The following is a 21,160-nucleotide window of genomic DNA, read 5'->3' as shown; positions in this document are numbered from 1 at the left end:
GCGATTGGCTAACAGCTATTCACTTTTCGTATTTTCACTACATTTGAGTTACACAATCGACCTCCTGGACACCAGTATCTCTTCTGGCAAAGAAAAGAGCTAGAAAATTAATTTTAATATTATAAATAAATTATGGACTATCAAACGTTTTTATTACTCAATTCGTAACTATCAAACGATTTCGCATCGATTGAGCCCTGGAAAGGCTATAAGTCCATTCGTAGAAGCTTTTTCATATGCGCCGGAGAACTATAGGTGGGTTCGAAAATGAGTCGAGAGCGGAGAGCGCATCGTTGTTTCTCTGTTCATTGGATGCATTTGATCGCGACACTGATATCTGAAAGAAACTATTGACTCTCAAACGTTTTTACAAGACTATCAAACACTATCGAATGACTATCAAACGATTGGAAGTAGAAAAAGTTTGTTATATTGTCTAATTCAATGGACACACCGATCGAGAAATCGATTGTATCGTATCGATTGGAATCCTTGATTCGCATATGGTTTTTCTCATTTTTCTTGCAAACGATGAACTATCAAACGTTTTTATTAATTAATTCGCAACTATCAAACTATTTTGCATCGATTGAGTTCCGGAAAAACAAAATCCGGTTAGAAACAAAAAAGTGCCGACCAACTTCACACCAGATTTTGATTTTGATTTTCTGAAAAAACTATTGACTATCAAACGTTTTACAAGACTATCAAACGACTATCAAACGATTGGAATAAAAAAAAGTTTAAAAAATAAAAGTTGGCTGGTCAACTTCACGCAGGTAAGAGAATACCTACGACGGCGGAGGTTCGTGGCAAGAAGAAGCCGGGGAGAGAAACCGGCAACACCGAGCTCGAAGATCGGGCAGGCTCGCGTAAGATCGGCGCCGCCCGGGGACTGGCGGGCTGTGAGCACGGTCTTACATACAAGTCTTGAAACTTCCTCGAATTTCAATGGTGGGGGTATGGTATGGTATAGTATGGTCGCTTAGTGAGGTTGAATTTAGTTTCAAACAGCGTCGCTGTTATCGGGTACCGCAGATAAACATAACTTGCAATCGTGCAGACTATGAACTAAGAAGTGACCTCAGTGAAGTTAGCCGGGCAATTTTAATTTTTTAACTTTTTATCATACTAAATCGATTGGTGGTCGTTTGGTGGTCATTGGTGGCCTAATAAAAACATTTAGTGGTCAGTCATTCTTTTGTAATCAAATAATCAAAATTTGACCGTGACGTTTTTCAGGTGCTCAATCGATGCGTAATCGTTTGGTGGTAACGAATATCATAATTAAAATGTTTGGTGGTCGTTAGTTTTCGTAAAAAATTAAAAAATACGATTGCAGTGTCCAGCATTGACTGGATATGGGTGTACGAACACACATTTACGGTCGATAAAACAGATATTTCTGAACAGATTCTCCCTTCGAAAGAATTAATCAATGCAAGAATGTTAGCCGATGATTGGTAGTCTAATTAAAACATTTAGTGGTCATCAATTAATGCACGAGGTATGAAGAGTCATACCTCCGCTGCACGGCGAGCACCAAAGGCTGTGATTGGCTGAGAAATGGATACAGGGGTATCGTGTCGAAACACATTTTACGTGATAAAACTTATAATTCTAAACCGATTTTGCTCGGCATGGTCCCGTTCGAAGCAGAAACACTAGCCGACGATTGGTAGTCTAATTAAAAAATTTTCGTTATTGCAAAAAAACTATTATCTAACAAATGTTTTAATTAGTCTAACAATCAATAACAAATGACTAACAATCGATGTGCAAGTCAGAAATTCGATAAGTCGAAATTGCCCGGCTAACTTTACGGAGGTCTCTATTTCAGCTCTATTTGAGCTCGACTCTGTGACCTCAGTGAAGTTAGCCGGGCAATTTTAACGTTTTAACTTTTTATCATACCAAATCGATTGGTGGTCGTCTGGTGGTCAGTGGCCTAATAAAAACATTTGGTGGTCAGTTACTCTTTTATAATCAAATAATCAAAATTTGACTTTAAAGTTAGCCGAATTTTTTTTTTTCAACGAATTAAGTTTTTCAAGTGCTCAATCGATGCGTAATCGTTTGGTGGTAACGAATATCATAATTAAAATGTTTGGTGGTCGTTAGTTTTCGTAAAAAATTAAAAAATACGATTGCAGTGTCCAGCATTGACTGGATATGGGTGTACGAACACACATTTACGGTCGATAAAACAGATATTTCTGAACAGATTCTCCCTTCGAAAGAATTAATCAATGCAAGAATGTTAGCCGATGATTGGTAGTCTAATTAAAACATTTAGTGGTCATCAATTAATGCACGAGGTATGACTCTTCATACCTCGTGCATTAATCGATGACCACCAAATATTTTAATTAGACTACCAATCATCGGCTAGCGTTCTTGCATTGATTAATTCTTTCGAAGGGAGAATCTGTTCAGAAATATCTGTTTTATCGACCGTAAATGTGTGTTTCTACACCCATATCCAGTCAATGCTGGACACTGCAATCGTTTTTTTAATTTTTTTTCGAAAACTAACGACCACCAGACATTTTAATTATGATATTCGTTACCACCAAACGATTACGCATCGATTGAGCACTTGAAAAACTTAATTCGTTGAAAAAAAAAAATTCGGCTAACTTTAAAGTCAAATTTTGATTATTTGATTATAAAAGAGTAACTGACCACCAAATGTTTTTATTAGGCCACTGACCACCAGACGACCACCAATCGATTTGGTATGATAAAAAGTTAAAACGTTAAAATTGCCCGGCTAACTTCACTGAGGTCACAGAGTCGAGCTCAAATAGAGCTGAAATAGAGACCTCCGTAAAGTTAGCCGGGCAATTTCGACTTATCGAATTTCTGACTTGCACATCGATTGTTAGTCATTTGTTATTGATTGTTAGACTAATTAAAACATTTGTTAGATAATAGTTTTTTTGCAATAACGAAATTAAATTTTGGTGTTAAGTTAGCCGAAAAATATTGATTTTTTCACAGTTTTTGTTTCGAAACGGGTGCAATTGATGTGGAATCGTTTGTTATTCCCGAATAAACTAATAAAAACATTTGTTATATCACGGTTTCACCTAAAATAGCGAAAAACCGACTGCCGTCTGGCTGGCCGGGAGTGAAGGTAAGGCATGGAATATGCGATGTGAAGATCGCCGGAAATATAATTGAGGTCAAAACTGCAAGCTAATGTTTTTTTTTTTTTTAAATCTAATACCTTGGGGTGTGACAGCATTGGAATTCTTAGCTAATCTCACCTAACTTAACCTAACAAATGTTTTTATTAGTTTATTCGGGACTAACAAACGATTCCACATCGAATTAACCCGTTTAGAAACGAAAACTGTGAAGAAAAATTATATTTCCGGCTATCTTCACATCGCATATTCCATGCCTTACCCCCACTCCCGGCCAGCGAGACGGTAGATGGTTTTTCGCTATTTTAAGCGAAATCGTCATCTAACAAATGTTTTAATTAGTTTATTCGGGACTAACAAACGATTCCACATCGAATTAACCCGTTTAGAAACGAAAACTGTGAAGAAAAATTATATTTCCGGCTATCTTCACATCGCATATTCCATGCCTTACCCCCACTCCCGGCCAGCGAGACGGTAGATGGTTTTTCGCTATTTTAAGCGAAATCGTCATCTAACAAATGTTTTAATTAGTTTATTCGGGACTAACAAACGATTCCACATCGAATTAACCCGTTTAGAAACGAAAACTGTGAAGAAAAATTATATTTCCGGCTATCTTCACATCGCATATTCCATGCCTTACCCCCACTCCCGGCCAGCGAGACGGTAGATGGTTTTTCGCTATTTTAAGCGAAATCGTCATCTAACAAATGTTTTAATTAGTTTATTCGGGACTAACAAACGATTCCACATCGAATTAACCCGTTTAGAAACGAAAACTGTGAAGAAAAATTATATTTCCGGCTATCTTCACATCGCATATTCCATGCCTTACCCCCACTCCCGGCCAGCGAGACGGTAGATGGTTTTTCGCTATTTTAAGCGAAATCGTCATCTAACAAATGTTTTAATTAGTTTATTCGGGACTAACAAACGATTCCACATCGATTGCACTCGTTTCGAAACAAAAACTGTGAAAAAATCAATGTTTTTCGGCTAACTTAACACTAAAATTTATTTTCGTTATTGCAAAAAAACTATTATCTAACAAATGTTTTAATTAGTCTAAAAATCAATATTTCGCTTAAAATAGCGAAAAACCATCTACCGTCTCGCTGGCCGGGAGTGGGGGTAAGGCATGGAATATGCGATGTGAAGATAGCCGGAAATATAATTTTTCTTCACAGTTTTCGTTTCTAAACGGGTTAATTCGATGTGGAATCGTTTGTTAGTCCCGAATAAACTAATAAAAACATTTGTTATATCACGGTTTCACCTAAAATAGCGAAAAACCGACTGCCGTCTGGCTGGCCGGGAGTGAAGGTAAGGCATGGAATATGCGATGTGAAGATCGCCGGAAATATAATTGAGGTCAAAACTGCAAGCTAATGTTTTTTTTTTTTTTAAATCTAATACCTTGGGGTGTGACAGCATTGGAATTCTTAGCTAATCTCACCTAACTTAACCTAACAAATGTTTTTATTAGTTTATTCGGGACTAACAAACGATTCCACATCGATTGCACTCGTTTCGAAACAAAAACTGTGAAAAAATCAATGTTTTTCGGCTAACTTAACACTAAAATTTATTTTCGTTATTGCAAAAAAACTATTATCTAACAAATGTTTTAATTAGTTTATTCGGGACTAACAAACGATTCCACATCGATTGCACTCGTTTCGAAACAAAAACTGTGAAAAAATCAATGTTTTTCGGCTAACTTAACACTAAAATTTATTTTCGTTATTGCAAAAAAACTATTATCTAACAAATGTTTTAATTAGTTTATTCGGGACTAACAAACGATTCCACATCGATTGCACTCGTTTCGAAACAAAAACTGTGAAAAAATCAATGTTTTTCGGCTAACTTAACACTAAAATTTATTTTCGTTATTGCAAAAAAACTATTATCTAACAAATGTTTTAATTAGTCTAAAAATCAATAACAAATGGCTAACAATCGATGTGTAAGTACAGAAATTCGATAAGTCGAAGTTGCCCGGCTAACTTTTCGGAGGTGAAATAGAGACCAGTTTGTCTACCTTCATCCGTTTCCACCGCACTCACACTAGGCATAGTTCAAGTAGAGTTCATGGAAGTTGAGTTGAAATATCAGCTATACCAACAGCACATTATTTCATGCACTTCCTAAATGTTTCTCTTCTTTGGTTGAACATATTTATATCTTCTTCATTCATCTTTCCAACTAACGTTATAAATCCACAAGATCCGCATGTAGGATTCAGTAGGACCTTTTAAATCATTTCAAACTGTTCGTACTACATACTTGGCAGCACCGCTTTCAACTCCAATTCAACCCCAGATGCGCGTTTCCACCGAACCTGATTTCGCCCAACCCGGCATCATTCGTAGGATTAGGTCTAAATTGAGTTTGGCGTTTCCAACGCACTACCGTTCGACTCAACTCTGTTTCAACCTTGTTTCAGCTCAACTCTTACTATGGTGGAAACTAAGCCTATGTTTCCAGTATGCAGGGTTGAAATAGAGTTAACCAATCGAGTTAGCTTATTTCGTTCAAATCTCGTTTCTAATTGGTTAACTCTATTTCAGCCCTACACGGTAGAAACATATGCATAGCCTACGCCCAACATGCGAAAAATTGATCCGAAAGAAACTAGAAGTCGACGTTTTAAAAATGAAAAAGACCATTTTCATGCGGGAAAAATCTAGAAATGCCATGATGGGAATGCTAAATGAAACAGATTAGAGATAAAATTACACGAATCGTTACTGCTTTATTTATTGAATATCTTTTCCAATATTTATTTACTATTATGAACCATGGGTTCTCAAAATTTTAATAAAACAATCATTACCCAAATTAATTTTATGTACAATTCAATCTTCTGATTAATGTCCTTGAATTTCCTATATTATTTACCATTCTTCTGTTGTTAAGTGTCGACTTGATTCTGGAACTTTACAACCTGTGGAGAAGCAAACATCACTATATTATTGGAATAAATGCAATTTATAATTTTAAGAAAACTATATCGCTGCTGTCAACGAAGAAACCTCTTTTGGAAACCTTGCAATTCTGTGAAACTGTTCTTGTTGCTGACGAATTTCTTCATTTGTCGAAAGGAACTTCACGAAACGTGGTTTTAATCTTGCAATCACATCCACAAGAAGCACAAGAAGTAATACGATGTGCAGAAGTTATGCTTACACTAGAAAAATCTGCTACAGACATGTAATGGGATCTTGTTGCGTATAATCTTAAAGTGAGCAACAACTGATCCAGTGGTGGTATCAGCTAATTTCTAAATATATAATATATACAATTTGCATTCCTCAATTATAATTAGACTTTTTAAAATTAAATGCTATAAAATACTTACTTATTTGAAGGGAACGTCAACATCTTCCTGTACTTCATTACATAGCCACATCATTATTTGCCCATTCGAAATTTCATTTTAAATTCTACATCATCCAATTCTTCAAAGTAATTATGGCGAATTTTGAATTTTTCCGGTCTTCAATTAATAAAATCTATAATTTCATCATTATCAGAAGATGAACTGAACCAAACAACTTAACCTCTAACCAACGCTACCCTTCTCCCCACCATTGACACAGCCATCAAACAACGGTATTGAACGACGTTTAAGTCCCTGAACGGTCGACATCGGGCGTTCAAGTTAAACGCCGGTTATCTTCCGTTCAATTGTTGGAGTAATGTAAAAATTCAGTAATCGGAGTTTAAACTACGTTCAACACTAAACCGCGTCGGAGGAAACGGGCATAAGTGGTCTGTGAGCAGAATATAGTGATCATTAAATTAGTTTCCACCGTGCTGAGGTTAAACAGAGTTAACCAATCACGTGTAGGAGTTATATGGAATTGACCGATGATGAAGCTGCCTAACTCTAAACTCTGCACGGTGGAAACTAAGCAATTGTAGAATGGTGCATCAGGGAATCGATTGTGTAACTCAAATGTAGTGAAAATACGAAAAGTTTATAGCTGTTAACCAATCGTTGTGCTTGTTTTCTTTCGAACCTCACACGTATACACAATACAATATATACAATATTTGTAGACTAATATAATCATATATTTAATGAATCTTAAGTTAACTAGGTAAACCAATAAGAATAGTTGATAATTAAGAAAAAAAAAAAGGGTTGAGACGTGAGTTCCGAACTCGAGACTCTCGGCCGTTAACCCAGCACCAAGCACGTGTGCCATCGAATCATTGTGATATATCATTTAGCAAACTTATATTTCTGTAGTTACCCACGTTCGAGGGTTTGTTTAAAGTTTTATTTGCTCACTCTATTATTTACAAAGCTTTATATGGATATTAAGGGAATTAACATCGGCAAAATTTACTACCTCATTACTACGGTTTATGTAATATGCAGTAAGAAAGGGTGGATTCAAGTCTCCCTATTTGAGTGTTCACCCGGTTTAAAATCGTGAATCTCGGGGAACACACGAATTCATTCGACCAATCAAAAACGTGGAACTAGTTCGAGAGTCTCGTTCAGGTGGCGCGTCGACGCGCCAAAACATAGCTCCAGATTGTCACGCGTAGTATTACTATATATACACGACCAATCAAAAACGTGGAACTGCTTGGAGGGCCCTCCGCTAAGGTGGCGCGCCGAAACCAGAGAAAAATTGTGATCACCACAAACAGGCTCATTGGCAATCTCCCTACTGATCTCTGCTGGCTCATGTTCCCCATTGGGGATACAGCCATAAGGAAAGGAAGGAAGGAAGGACGTCCTGTGACACGTGTGCACGTCACTTTAATCAACTTTGACATAAACATGGATGGGCAGTTATTAGTGGGTTTCTCATTTAATTAATCATAATTTTGTTAGTTTAGTAAAAAGTTAGTAATTACGTGGAGGCCGTCATGAATCGCGGTATTTCTTCAGATGCCTCGCAACATAACCTATCTACTGTTTTGGCCGGAGAATCAAAATTTAAAGTTCAACTACGTGCATGATTTTCGTTAAATTTATCACATGAAGTTATTATAACAGCGTGCAATGCAGCATTCCATTTCGTATATATTATCAACGTAATAGTAATATTTTTCGTATAATCTTGCATATAAAATCTAACAGCATGTTTTTTCTCAACTTGAATACTTGATATAAATTAGACATATTTTCTTTACTTGATAATTGTATTATTGTTGAAATATTTGTAATATATTATGTATAAAATATATTTAATGGCAATATTATTTTGATATAGGAACCTACACTGTATACTGTTAAAGGAATGGCAATTCTGGACAATGATGGTAATAGGATACTAGCAAAATATTATGACAAAAAAATATTTCCCACATCAAAGGAACAAAAGGCTTTTGAAAAAAATCTCTTTAACAAGACACATAGGGCTAATGCTGAGATAATTATGTTAGATGGCTTAACTTGTGTCTACAGGAGTAATGTCGATTTATTCTTTTATGTAATGGGCTCATCTCATGAAAATGAGGTAAGAATATCACCACAAACACACCACCTGAAGGTTGTTCTACCATAGAAATCAAATCGATAGGCAAGCTTTAAGTGGGAGATTTCTTGTGAATAACGTTGTATGTAAAAACGATATAACCTAGGTATATTAATTTGTTTTTTATATTCATTTGCCTTTATCTATTCTATAACATTTCAGCTTATTCTTATGAGTGTGTTAAACTGCTTATATGATTCTGTGAGCCAAATCCTTAGGAAAAATGTGGAAAAGAGAGCAGTGCTTGATAGTTTGGATATAGTGATGCTAGCTGTTGATGAAATTTGTGATGGAGGGTAAGCATATTTTTATAAATTTTTAGATATTAATGAGATATTACTTATTCTGTTTTTATTTAGCATTATCCTTGATGCAGACGCTAGTAGTGTGGTACAACGAGTAGCTTTACGTACAGACGATATTCCACTCGGAGAGCAAACGGTTGCACAAGTAAGAATTTGTAAATCATTTTATTTATTTCAATAAGAGAATGAAAATAATAAAATATGAGAATTGTTTTTTATGGTACCATATCGCACAAATATTTCTCCCATTTTTTAAGGCGGTATTCTAATTTAGGGGAGGATTTTAAGAGGGTTTTTGAGATTAAAAAACCATTAGATGATTCTGAAACGCTTTACACATATTTATTGATATTTGAGGAGGTACGGCTGTTTCAACAAATGCAAGTAACCGATCTGAAATTTTGATATGTTCTTGGCACAAAATCTTCATGCTTGCAAAGTTTCTAAAGAATTGTCCGGTCCGTTTTAGAGATAGACACAATGACATGAACGTAAATTGCGCTATGCTTCTGAACGGTACAGATTCATGAAATTCTTATGAAACAATTATTTTCTATTAAAAATGATTACTACAGTTTTTTTAAATAAGAAAGTTGGATAAAATTCTCAATCTATATAAGTATGTCCATCGTCGGTATCATATTTCATAATTTAAAAAAAAAAAATTGACAACATAGCGGTACTTTAAAAACTATCTATCGATTTCGGATTTAACTTTTTCACATTACGCGATTTGCAAATAAGAACATATTAACAAATTGGAGTTAAATGTGGTAGGGATGTTATAGAGATATTTATTCTACGTGTATATACAATTTTAATTCAATCGGGCAATTAGTCACCACTTTAAAAAAAAAATAATTTTTAGAAAATTTTTTAGAAAAACGCGTTTAAAGTTTTTCGTACCGTTTTGATGGGTTTAATATAAAATTTGACACTTACGGTTAATTAGCCAGTCGCTATCCGTAAAGGGAACTTATCTTCTTCTATTTAAAAATCTTGTTATTCAACAGTTTATACTAATTTATAGGTATGATGGACTGTCCTATTTTTAATTAAACCATACCTGCTTGACTTGTTATTCTACCGCTTCCTGCGTAATTAAAAATTCTATAACTTCATCAATTTTATGAATTTTGTAATATTGTGCAGGCACATTTTTAAAACCTTATATTTGAAGAAAAAGCAAACGAAAAATCTTTTTTTTAGACTTTTAGATTAGAATACCTTTTTAATTTTGTTCATATATTATCCAACATTCTTGGATTGTCAGTGATAGTAAGTTGTCTCTTTCAGTATGCGAAAAGGGATAGGCTCAATGTCTGAGATTAATTAGATATTTTCAGCTAATTTTTTCTATGTTCCAGGTTTTACAATCTGCCAAAGAGCAACTTAAATGGTCTCTTCTTAAATAAATAAAATGTATGTTCTTGTAACAAAAACCTGACAAATTTGCATACACTGGATATTAATTTGAATACCACCTTTAGAAAAAAAGTTGTAGAAAAGAAACTATAATTAGTCTCAAGTGTTTAAAATTTGTGCAACATATGTTCATTTTATGCTGTAAACGGTGTATTCTGTAATAATATAATTTATGTACAAAAATTTTACGCTCGGCGTTCACGAATCGTGTCTCATTTGATACATTTTTATTGTTTAGACTGATAATGGGGAACTATAATACTTGACCAATATTCAGGTCGTGGTACTGTCTCGAAGTACGGTAAGCTGTGGAATTGTGTTTGGAGCAATTGACCACATTTTTCAAAGGGGCTCCATGTCGTTTTCCTGAATTATTACATTCCCAGGTCGTCGTTTTCGTGAAATTGTTCAAATTTGAGAAGCTGATTTTTTGTGAAAATGACGAAAGCTTCAATCTTCAAACTTGATTCAAATTCACAACATTGAGATTGATCTACCTAAAAATCAATAAATCAGAAATTTAAAAAAAAATTAATTTTTTACGAAAAAAAAAGTAAAAATCACTATAAAAGTCTTTATGCTATATGTTGTAACGTATTTCCTTAACTTGACCCGACACCGATAGCAAGACATACGGGAACGACTATCTTTGAGAACCAACCTACGTTACCTTCGGCCGTCCACCCGTCGTTCGTGCATCCGCAAGCCAGGCGGGCGCCAGTCAATTCTTTTTTCACCGGGAACTGTCGAGCCGGTATAAACTGGGAGTTGGGATGGAACAGGCCCAACTCCACCAAGAACGAGAACTCTGACGGAACCTATCAGATGAGGCGATAGCTTAACGGATCCTGTCGATTTTTGGGGACGCGTAAAATCGAGAAACGCAACTGGATACACGAACAGGAGCGGACGGTTACGGAAATGCACGACCGCTCAGGCTGCTAGGTTTGAGGTAGAGAGGGTCGGAGGAAATGTAGAGTATATTCTGTAATTAAACCACGGTTGGGGTTATTAAATTTTAACCAATGGCATTAACCGATTTTTGTCACGTGAGAATAAAGAGTTAAACGAAGAGTCAACACGTCGACGGTCAAGATAGCCAGGCCACCTCGACTCATAAAGGCCAGATGACGACCGTCGAAGAGGATTCTTTGACAGGATCCTATGCACATCCACATCTGGATAGGATTATCATAAACAACTCACTAGACATGGCGACCACTAAACTATAACTATACTGGAATCCACCTATGTGAAGTTAGCACTGCAACATGTACTTTTTGAATTTTTTCTTTTGCTAAAAACTTGTTCGTTTTTTGTTGGAACAATTAGAAAATTTATTGGTTGCTCATTTTTTTGGAAAATGGAAAATAAAATTTGGAATGTGAAGTTAGCCCCACAAGTCTTATTTTTCACAAAAATAACTTTTTTTGTGTGCAATAAATTTTTGGTTGGTCACGAATTACCTAGTTAAAAAGTTTCTTGGTAAGCGGTTTCGTTGAAAACGAAACAAAACCATTCCTGGACAAGGAGGGCGACCATGCCGCGTGGCTGTGAACTGGGCTACACAGATCTAATGCATATTTCTCAATTAAAATCATCCGCAGAAATCGGAAAGGACTCGATTAGAAATTTTTTGTTGGTCACGAATTACCTAATTAAACAATTGTTGGTAAGCGGTTTCGTTGAAAATAAAAGCCGTACGTGCATCTGTGGAGTGTGAAATTAGTCCGAATTGCATCCTTGATATGTCAAGAAAGCCGCACGATTGGCTGAAATGCCTTTTGTATACCTGGGGGATGTGTTGGGCATCACTAAATATTTAGAGTAATTAATTACATTCAAATTACCAATTACACTTGTAATTTGTAACCAAAAAACAAACTACAAATGTAATTAGAATCAAAATATGAACTAATGATATGCAATTAGTACATAATTGACTGCTATTTCTACTGTGATTTACGGATAGTTGAAAATATTTTCATGACTAGTCATGAACACGTTTATACGTCTGTGTGAAATAATTTATTTTCAAACAATACGACAGACATGTGTCAGTAGCATTACGTTATTATAGTATTACAGGAGTCATATAATAAAGATTCAAACACAATGTCAGTACTGGTGTCAAACTCACAATCAGAGGTATGATTTCTTGGCACTTACCTTCGACAGAACGCGTTCCTCGAAATGTGAATCGGTTAGCCGGTTATAACGAAGTAAGTTTATCATTGTGGCAAAACTGAATGAACGTTCTACGGGAGCTGAAGATGGTAGCGGTGTGTTATACTTGAAAAATACGGATCGCATGATTGGAAAATCTCGTAGCATGCCCAAATCCGTATTTGGTTTGTTTAAGTACCTGAGAAATTGAATTGCAGCCTCCCCGTGACCAAAGAGCACTGCAGCTTCCTAGAAGCGGGTGATTCGACAAAATCAAAGTAATCATCTTCCTCCATTATTTGGACTAACTGCTCTTGAACTGATGAGTCCTTAGCAGCTCTTAAAACCAGGTTACGTACCCTCGTCTGGGTCACTGCATCAAGACAAGCAAGCCAACGCGTCTTGAATTTGAGGTGGCTCACCGCAGCAATAGCTGCATTTTGGCAGGATTTAGACACAATGAAAAAGGATTGAAACCTTCTCTCGAGTGCAGATCTTAAACCATCTATTAAAGGCCGACAGTACTGGATACGTTCATCAGTTAGTAGTTGTGTCAGTTTTCGACGCGCAGCGACTAAAGTGGGTAGCAGATATCCATAGTAGCAATATATCTCGCCTTGCAATCTATCTATTGCTTCTGCGACAGGTTTCATGGACAACAGATACTCTACAAGATAAACGAAATCGTCATCCCTCAATGCACTTCGAATGCCGAGAGTTGCGCTGACCTGGGGGATTCTGTCTCTTAAAGAAACAATCTGGCTGATTGCATCATATAAAGAGTTCCATCGCAATTAAACTTAGGGTATGACTGGCACACCGTAGATGTTGAGGCAGCCCAACCGCGAATTCTTCTGCCAGTGAAGCATGATCCTCCAGCAGCGCAACGTTTTGAGCATCATCAGGCGAGTCTTCATCATCTTGACTTTCCAGAACTTCAGGAATTGTTTCTGTCAAATAAAAAAAACAAATGCATTAACGAATGGTCTACCGTATAGATCGACTAAAAGAATATAAGTTTTATTATTTACTCATCTGGAGTAATTGTGACAATCTTAACCAATTTTTTGTTTTTACAGGATATGTTTAGAGTTAGAAGGATGGTGAATAAATTATCGTGAACTGCAGTCTTCATTATTTGCATCGTTAATGTAATTCAACTTTGCCAATGATATTACCATAGAAAAACTGGTCCGCCAGATCAACTCCGAATTCCTAGAATGCTTTAACGAAATTAGCTCCATTATCAGTGACTGTAGCACACAATTTTAGAAAGTTCAATCCAAAGGACACATGAATTTCTGATAAAATTCTCGCAATGTTTGTATGTGAGTGAGTTCCTGGAAACCATCGACAAGCCACTGCTGCAGATTTTCTATCGAGGGTTTCTCGATCAATCTTAACAATCAAAAACATTGTAAGTTGTATAGTCGCCGATAATTACAACAGTATAGCAATGACAATGATTGTTCATTCATAAAAATTATTAAAAATTCCTTTTTTATTTTTAAATCCCTTTCTATGAAAGCATGAATGCCTACCCGATGAGCGGTTACGCCTAAGAACCTTCTGTTTCTAGATGTCCAGATATCAGCTGTGGTACATACATAATCTGCATTCTCTGTGATAGCCGTCTTTAAGCCATTCATATTTTGAATATGAATATCCTTAATACGTCTGGCCAACTTACGCCGTGTCAAATGTCGTATAGTTACGTTATTACTGTTAATCTCGAAAGCTAAAATTAATTTTGTTGATTAGACTCGTTTGTTTGTAATGTTTTCTATTTTTTGTGTTTTCAACGATAAAATTGTCCATATATTTATAATAATCTATTTGACATCGTTTGGTTTTAATTAATATATTAATTTCAGGTGTAACAGTGAATAACGTATCATCGAAAATTTTTCGAAAAACTGGCATTTCGACCGTGTTCAGTGGTGCCATGCTCTCAAGTATATAATTTGAAACATTTGTTTCAAAATCCTGTTGGGAGAAAGTACAAGACGACAGCATCTGTCTTCTTCGTTGAGGGTTTTCATTTTGCCGCAATATTCGTTTACTCTCTTTATAAACTCTATATTGCTCGTATATATTAGGATGTATTCGCTGTAAATCAATTATAAATTTTCACATTAATAATAAGCCACGGTATGGCATCACGGTATATAACCAAATTTTGCTACAGTTTTGGAGTTTCATTATCAATCGAAAGCCAATTACTTTGTATTTATTCTGGAAAATTGTATTTATATCTAAAAAATCCTATTCGAATCAGGTAATTTAAGAGTTTGATGCATGTACTCCAAATATTCTACAGGTTTTAATTTTCCTACTATACCGAGTTATATTTTTTATTATACTGACAAGGAAACCCCCCCAACCCGACCCCACCGATTTCAATAATTTTTTGATATGTTGCAGTACTCGACAAAATAAGAGACACGTATTTTTTTTTTTGTGCTGACATCCACTTTAAAGGGGTGAAAAAGACCCCTGAAATTGACCCCCGAAAATCGTTTTTTTATCATATCTCGACGTCTAATTAATATTTTTTAATAAAACCAAGTGACTCTTACAAGGAAACCCCCCCAACCCGACCCCACCGATTTCAATAATTTTTTGATATGTTGTAGTACTTGACAAAATAAGAGACACGTATTTTTTTTTTTGTGCTGACATCCACTTTAAAGGGGTGAAAAAGACCCCTGAAATTGACCCTTTTTTCAAAATATAAAATAAGGGTTGCAACGCCTTGGGTCATAAACACACCTCATATCTTCGACTTTTTATGACAAATATTTTCCACTTGGTTTTATTAAAAAATATCAATTAGAATCTGACATATGATAAAAAACAATTTTCGGGGGTAAAATTTAGGGGTGGTTTTTATCCCTTTGAAAAATCCTGAAACACCCCAACTGAAATATTTGATAGAGTTAATGGAAACGCTTTTCTTTATTTTTTTGAGCCCATACCCCGGTTTTTATGCAGAAAAAAAGCATAAAAAATATAGTTTTTTCAAAATATAAAATAAGGGTTGCAACCCCTTGGGTCATAAACACACCTCATATCTTCGACTTCTTATGACAAATATTTTCCACTTGGTTTTATTAAAAAATATTAATTAGAAGTCGAGATATGATAAAAAAACGATTTTCGGGGGTGAATTTCAAGGGTCGTTTTCACCCCTTTAAAGTGGATGTCAGCGCAAAAAAAAAAACGTGTCTCTTATTTTGTCGAGTACTACAACATATCAAAAAATTATTGAAATGGGTGGGGTCGGGTTGGGGGGGTTTCCTTGTGAGTTATATTTCCTAATATACACTGGAGTTGCATATCGCCTTTCACGTGATCAAAAGCTATTTATTTTTGGTGTTAGTTCTTTCACAATCATTCTTCGCGTTTTTTCTTTAGTATTTAATTTTGCTGATGAGTTAACTTACTTGTAAGTGAGTCGTAAAATTAGATGGCGCGGATAATGACCCCATTATTTTTTTCCGGTTGGCACAGACATGCACGCAGCTACAATGGAGCCATCGCGCGAGGATGCCTGGGGATCTACCGTGAAGTATCGCCCATCCAGGTATGGACGCTTCTGACATTCTTTCAGCAAGGTTCTAAGTGCTTCATCCTCACCACTGTCTTCGGAATGATCGTTAGGATTACCATTGCCTTCAGGATGACCGATTTCTTGGACAAGAATGTCATCCATAGGCTCATCGACATCTTCAACTGTGGTTTCGTTCATCTTAATATAATAATACATACCAGTTTACGTGATACTCTAGATTTTATTGTGGAACTCCATGCATATGGAATTTTACTATGTAAGTCTGTCGAATCGTAGGACCTGCGCGTGGTTATTTATATGATGAGTAAAATATACTTCCTATATGGATTCGATGATTATTCTATAACTATAGCTCGTACGCAAGTATAGTAACATACTCTGAACTTTATACTTAATTTAAAATATTGAATATTGTATACTTAATTTAAAATATTGAAATTCGCATAAACTGTCTCAATTATATAATTCAAATATTCTTTTTTATTTAATATCACTTCCAATTTTTATTAATTAAATATATAACCGAGATACATATACATATAAAATTATAACATTTGTTTTTAAACTGAAAACCATATTCTATGATATCCACAGTGGAAAAATGTTATCATACAACCAGAAAAAGCATATAATTATAATTTGTCCTGATTATATGATATCAAATATGTGTTCATCATATAATGTTACATAATATACGTGCAATTTTGTATCATTAATTATCATATACATATAATTGAATCTGTTCGAAAAGTATTTTCTGATACATTCAGCAGCCAATACACTAATTTGGGTGACCATGCATACATTTTTAGCTTACATGAGAGTGGCGGGAGTCGGTCGAAAATTAGCAACAAGGACTGTTCGAAAATGGCTGTCGGATTTTTTCTTCATACTGATTCGTGTTTTGAAACTTATGCCGTAAAGTTCAAGGTGGAAAAATACATATTTGATTCGCTTTGATTTTTTAGAATCGGCAAATAGCATAATATAACAAATTTGAAAAGGTTATTTGGGATAGTGACCTGAGCGGGCAAATCAATTTTTAGCCAAAAATAATCGTAACAGTCAACATTTTGATAATTATATAGAATAGCGGCATTTCCGAGTTTTCGTGCTTTCTTTTCTCGACAAAAGCATTTAGTTCGGCACCGACAATGATAATAAGGCGGGGGAACTCGAAAAAGAAATCACTGACGTTTTTTCTTTGTCTTTTTTTTTGTTCAAAAGCGTTTACTGTACCACGAACAATGGTAATCAGGCGATGGAGAATGAAAAGTTGCAAAAGAAAGTGAAAATTGCCATTTTTTTTTAGCCCCCACCTGATTATCATTTTTGGTGTTAAAATAAAAGCTTTTGTCGAAAGGAAAAATATGGAAATTTGGAAAAGTCACTATTCTAAATAATTACAAAAGTTGTTTTTTGCTTTTATTGATAAGGCTTTGAAAGATGAAAAAATGCGATAACATCTGCAGTTTTCAATATTTTTACATACAATTTGGTGTGCGTAAACAGTGAACCCAGTGAAATTCTTTGTGAAATAAAAACTCTGTCATTTTCGGGCTTCGGCACCGTGATATAAAGCTCCATTGTTGACACATGAATATGAAAATGAAACTTACTTGTTTTGCAGTATAACACAACAATATATACGTCACTGTTATTTTATAAAAGAAACTGTTTATTCACAGTGATACACGTTGCGATTCCGTATTTTGAAGAGAACTCCGTTAGTTGTATCCAAGTAACTCGTGACTTGTAGAATAACTGTAGTAATTGCGAAAGAAATGTTCCTCTCGCGATATTTTATCATAGACATAAAAGAGGTCGTCTCAAGGTTATTGGTTGTATTGTATATATTCAGAACAAAACAGGAAGGTAAAAATTATTGAATTGTAATTACCACTAAATTACTTATTAACTATATATAATTAGTTGAAGTTTTAATCCTAATTACATTTGTAATTTGTATTTAGAAATTTTTCAGTTACTAATTATATTTGTAATTTGTAATTAAAATGTAATTAATTACAAAAATGCCCAACACTGCCTGGGGGTTGATTGTGTAAATCAAATGTAGTAAAAACGCTAAGAGTAAATAGCTCTTAGCCAATCGCGTGTTAGGTTCAAAGGAAGACAAGCACGACTGGCTAACAGCTATTCACTTTTCGTATTTTCACTACATTTGAGTTACACAATCGACCCCCTGGGGTGCGTTCCGAAATGAACTGACAGTACTGTAATAGTACTTTGCGATACGAGTGTGAGAAAGCGAACTTTATAGGCAGACGGTGAACTTACTCGCATGAGCCGCACACGAGTAACACAACGGCACGAGCCGAAGGCGAGTGTGACAAACTTCACGATCTGCATATAATGTTCGCTTTATTGCACCAATATCGCATATTTTTTGTAACGAATGCATGAGAAGTGCTACTTTTCGTAACTGCAAAGTGAAGGCGTGTGGTGACAGCATGCGAGAACACAACACTACGCAGTGTGAGAAGTGCGTACGAGAAGAAAGCACTAGTGGGAGAAGTGCTGATCGTCGCCACCGTCGTTTTCGCGGCAGATTCGACTGCGTGAATCTGGCGAGGTGGGTTCGTTAGCCACCAAAGCTCTGATGAGCACTCCAACGGTGTTCGATCCTCTGTATATATGTTGATTTCTGGTACGGTGATGTTATGGGTTTTCAACTGAATAAAGGCTTTAGAAATAAAAATGCAGGTGCTTTTGGAGAGTACTATAACTAATTTTATTTACTTTAATTATAATGTGATTTAATCTAAATCAATCTATCTTAACTGAATCTAGCTAATTGACTCTACGATATAGATTCGAAGTACACCCTTCAAGATCAGAAATCGAACTGCTCCTTTGGATCCCAAGGGATACAGTCCTTCATAGTTCTCATGCATGCATCCGCACTCATACACATTCATATGTATTGTGACGTTAAGATTTATAATTTTCGATCTCACCTCGGGCCCCACGTTGGGCGCCAAATTTTGTGACGTTGTCACGTGCCGTGCCTTTTTGAACTTGGATCTCACACACACACAAATATGCAACAAAGAAACCACGCGATCTCGGAGATGCACAATCCAAAGGACCGGGCCTGTATAGGACGGCAGTCAAGAACTTACCCAGAACAAAAATAAATATAAACTTCCACGCGTAGCATGGGAGATTAACTTTGTTAGACGCGTGATAACGCCCTGCACGTCACAAGTTAATTGGTGTCAGAAGTGGGATAATTCTTGACTACCTCCGAGGATTGAAAACGGAATTGGTGGATGCTCGATATTGGAGCAGTAGTTTTTTTGGGATTTAGAATCTAAATTGGTAACCTCCTTTCTTCTTTCAAACTCCGTCGCAAGGAATTTTGATCATTATGGCGACCGACCCAGACATATCCACGCGATTGCTTAATAATGTAACGGAGATGATGAGCAGCTTGACGCTACAGAAACGGTTGGGGCAAGTTCCCAAATATGATGGGAAAAATATGTCCCTCAGACACTATTTACAAGACATACAGAACGGCGCATCGTTACTACAACCAGGAACGGAAAGTGAATACGTCAAAACTGCAATAGCAAACCTAAAGGGCGACATAAGGAATATCGTCTACGGCGAACAAATAAACACCGTTGCAGATTATATCAAATATCTTAAGAGCCGTCTTGCCACGGGCAAAACATACGACTATTATACAGATGCTCTCTCGCGGATAAGGATGAAACAGGGTCAGCACGTCGGTGAATTTTACGATAAGATACGGATCCTCCTTAGCGGCGGGCGGTCTGCATATCGGACTCAACATAACATTGACCCACCGGAAGGAGAGAAGGATCCGTTGAGACAGTTAGCCCTGACTGCGTTTATAGACGGTTTACCGACAAAAATGAGCGATGCCGTAGACGTAAAGGAGCCAGCGACGTTGGAGGAGGCTTTTCACATAGCCCAAAGATTCGCCGATAGAGACTACCGACGGAAACGCCGCGAAATAAGTCCAACTCGCGTCTTGTACGCGAAGGAAGGCGATAACTTTGCTCGCCCTGCGTATTATGATCGCCCCTCGCACAACAAGTAACGTTAGAAGTGGTGAATAGCGATTTAAAAGAAGGTTATCTGGCCCGTGTGGCGGCACCAGAAGGGCTGTTCCTGGGCGAAGCCCTAGTCACCCAGACCGACGGCCAATGCCACGTGATGGCGATTAATACCTCGAACGAGGATATAGAAATTCAACCAGGAGCACAGGAATTAGTCCCATTCACTTACTGTAGTCCCGATGGGAAATTTGAAACCCCATCTCCTGCATATCGGGATTCCCGGCGGGAATATACGGTTCGACAGGAATCGCCTGATCCAGGTCTTTCACCGAAACCGAGCGGAATGCTGTAGTCCCGATGGGAAATTTGAACTCGAGGATACCGAGTCAACGGACGTAGACGCTGTTCCCCCGGCAGACCGCGTAACCGCCATTTTAGCTGCATTATGATTAGACCATCTCAACCAAGAGGAACAGAGACACGTTCGTGAAATTATCGAGGAGTACCCCGAACGATTCAAGCTTCAAGGCGATAAGTTACGATGCACGGACCGCATCTATCATAGAATTCCAACTGTTGATGACTTGCCGATAAACACCAGACAGTACCGATTTCCGGTAGTTCATAGGGAAGAGATCGAACAACAAGTACTAACGAAACTACGCGATGGGATAATTACTCCGTCACAATCGCCATATAATTCGCCGGTGTGGATAGTGCCTAAGAAACCTGATTCTCAGGGCCGTCCGCCCATGCGAATGGTGATAGACTTCCGCAAGCTCAATGAGAAAACGATATCTGACGCCTATCCACTGCCCAATATACTAGATATACTGGACCAGTTGGGTCAGGCGCAGTATTTTTCAACGTTCGACTTAGCCAGCGGATTTCAACAAATTCCCATGGACCGCGAGGATCGAGCAAAAACCGCTTTCTCTACTTTGAACGGACATTATGAATATGCTAGGATGCCAGAGGG

General features: G+C 36.6%; 3 protein-coding genes and 1 long non-coding RNA gene across 7 annotated transcripts; 1 reads left to right on the top strand and 3 right to left on the bottom strand.

Moving 5' to 3' along the window:
* Positions 1 to 5,888: 5,888 nt before the first annotated feature.
* LOC107266526 lies at positions 5,889 to 7,114 on the bottom strand. Of its 2 annotated transcripts, XR_003059358.1 has the most exons (3): positions 6,520 to 7,107; positions 6,207 to 6,441; positions 5,889 to 6,105 (listed from the first exon to the last, which is right to left on the bottom strand). It is a non-coding gene; the product is annotated as an uncharacterized LOC107266526 (long non-coding RNA). The 2 variants fall into 2 exon arrangements; XR_001537435.2 differs by having other exon boundaries at positions 5,889 to 6,441; positions 6,520 to 7,114.
* A 706-nt stretch (positions 7,115 to 7,820) lies between these two features.
* LOC107266528 (coatomer subunit zeta-1) lies at positions 7,821 to 16,459 on the top strand. 3 transcript variants are annotated; one of them, XM_025083773.1, is made up of 5 exons: positions 7,821 to 7,977; positions 8,396 to 8,641; positions 8,822 to 8,955; positions 9,019 to 9,109; positions 16,069 to 16,459. In XM_025083773.1, the coding sequence occupies exons 1-5, from the start codon at positions 7,864 to 7,866 to the stop codon at positions 16,123 to 16,125; spliced, it is 642 nt and encodes a 213-aa protein (XP_024939541.1). In that variant the 5' UTR covers positions 7,821 to 7,863; the 3' UTR covers positions 16,126 to 16,459. The 3 variants fall into 3 exon arrangements, with proteins under 3 accessions (XP_024939541.1, XP_015592606.1, XP_015592607.1); XM_015737120.2 differs by lacking the exon at positions 16,069 to 16,459 and adding an exon at positions 10,332 to 10,577; XM_015737121.2 differs by lacking the exon at positions 16,069 to 16,459 and adding an exon at positions 9,222 to 10,300.
* Positions 12,513 to 13,220, bottom strand: LOC112494168. The gene is made up of 2 exons (XM_025083775.1): positions 12,915 to 13,220; positions 12,513 to 12,804 (listed from the first exon to the last, which is right to left on the bottom strand). The coding sequence occupies exons 1-2, from the start codon at positions 13,206 to 13,208 to the stop codon at positions 12,532 to 12,534; spliced, it is 567 nt and encodes a 188-aa protein (XP_024939543.1). The 5' UTR covers positions 13,209 to 13,220; the 3' UTR covers positions 12,513 to 12,531.
* On the bottom strand, positions 13,702 to 14,916 carry LOC107266527. Its single transcript, XM_015737119.2, is given in 2 exon segments — positions 13,702 to 13,953; positions 14,097 to 14,916. Coding segments are annotated over 2 exon segments (360 nt in total). The 5' UTR covers positions 14,205 to 14,916.
* Positions 16,460 to 21,160: the final 4,701 nt, after the last annotated feature.

The sequence above is a fragment of the Cephus cinctus genome, unplaced genomic scaffold (genome assembly GCF_000341935.2).
Source record: "Cephus cinctus unplaced genomic scaffold, Ccin1 Ccin1_scaffold0319, whole genome shotgun sequence".
In the NCBI taxonomy this organism is placed as follows: domain Eukaryota; kingdom Metazoa; phylum Arthropoda; class Insecta; order Hymenoptera; family Cephidae; genus Cephus; species Cephus cinctus.
Note: the sequence above shows the minus strand (reverse complement) of the source record. Positions and strands in the feature narration are given on the sequence as shown.

What these genes read in the sequence shown, in the direction of transcription:
- LOC107266528 (XM_025083773.1), top strand. Translation starts at nt 7,864, where the DNA reads ATGTTCCCCATTGGGGATACAGCCATAAGGAAAGGAAGGAAGGAAGGA. An exon ending in ACATGGATGGGCAGTTATTA is followed by an intron (nt 7,978 to 8,395) that starts GTGGGTTTCTCA and finishes ATTTTGATATAG; the next exon opens with GAACCTACACTGTATACTGT. An exon ending in GCTCATCTCATGAAAATGAG is followed by an intron (nt 8,642 to 8,821) that starts GTAAGAATATCA and finishes ATAACATTTCAG; the next exon opens with CTTATTCTTATGAGTGTGTT.
- LOC112494168 (XM_025083775.1), bottom strand. Translation starts at nt 13,208, where the DNA reads ATGAAACCTGTCGCAGAAGCAATAGATAGATTGCAAGGCGAGATATAT. An exon ending in ATGCAGTGACCCAGACGAGG is followed by an intron (nt 12,805 to 12,914) that starts GTACGTAACCTG and finishes ACCCGCTTCTAG; the next exon opens with GAAGCTGCAGTGCTCTTTGG.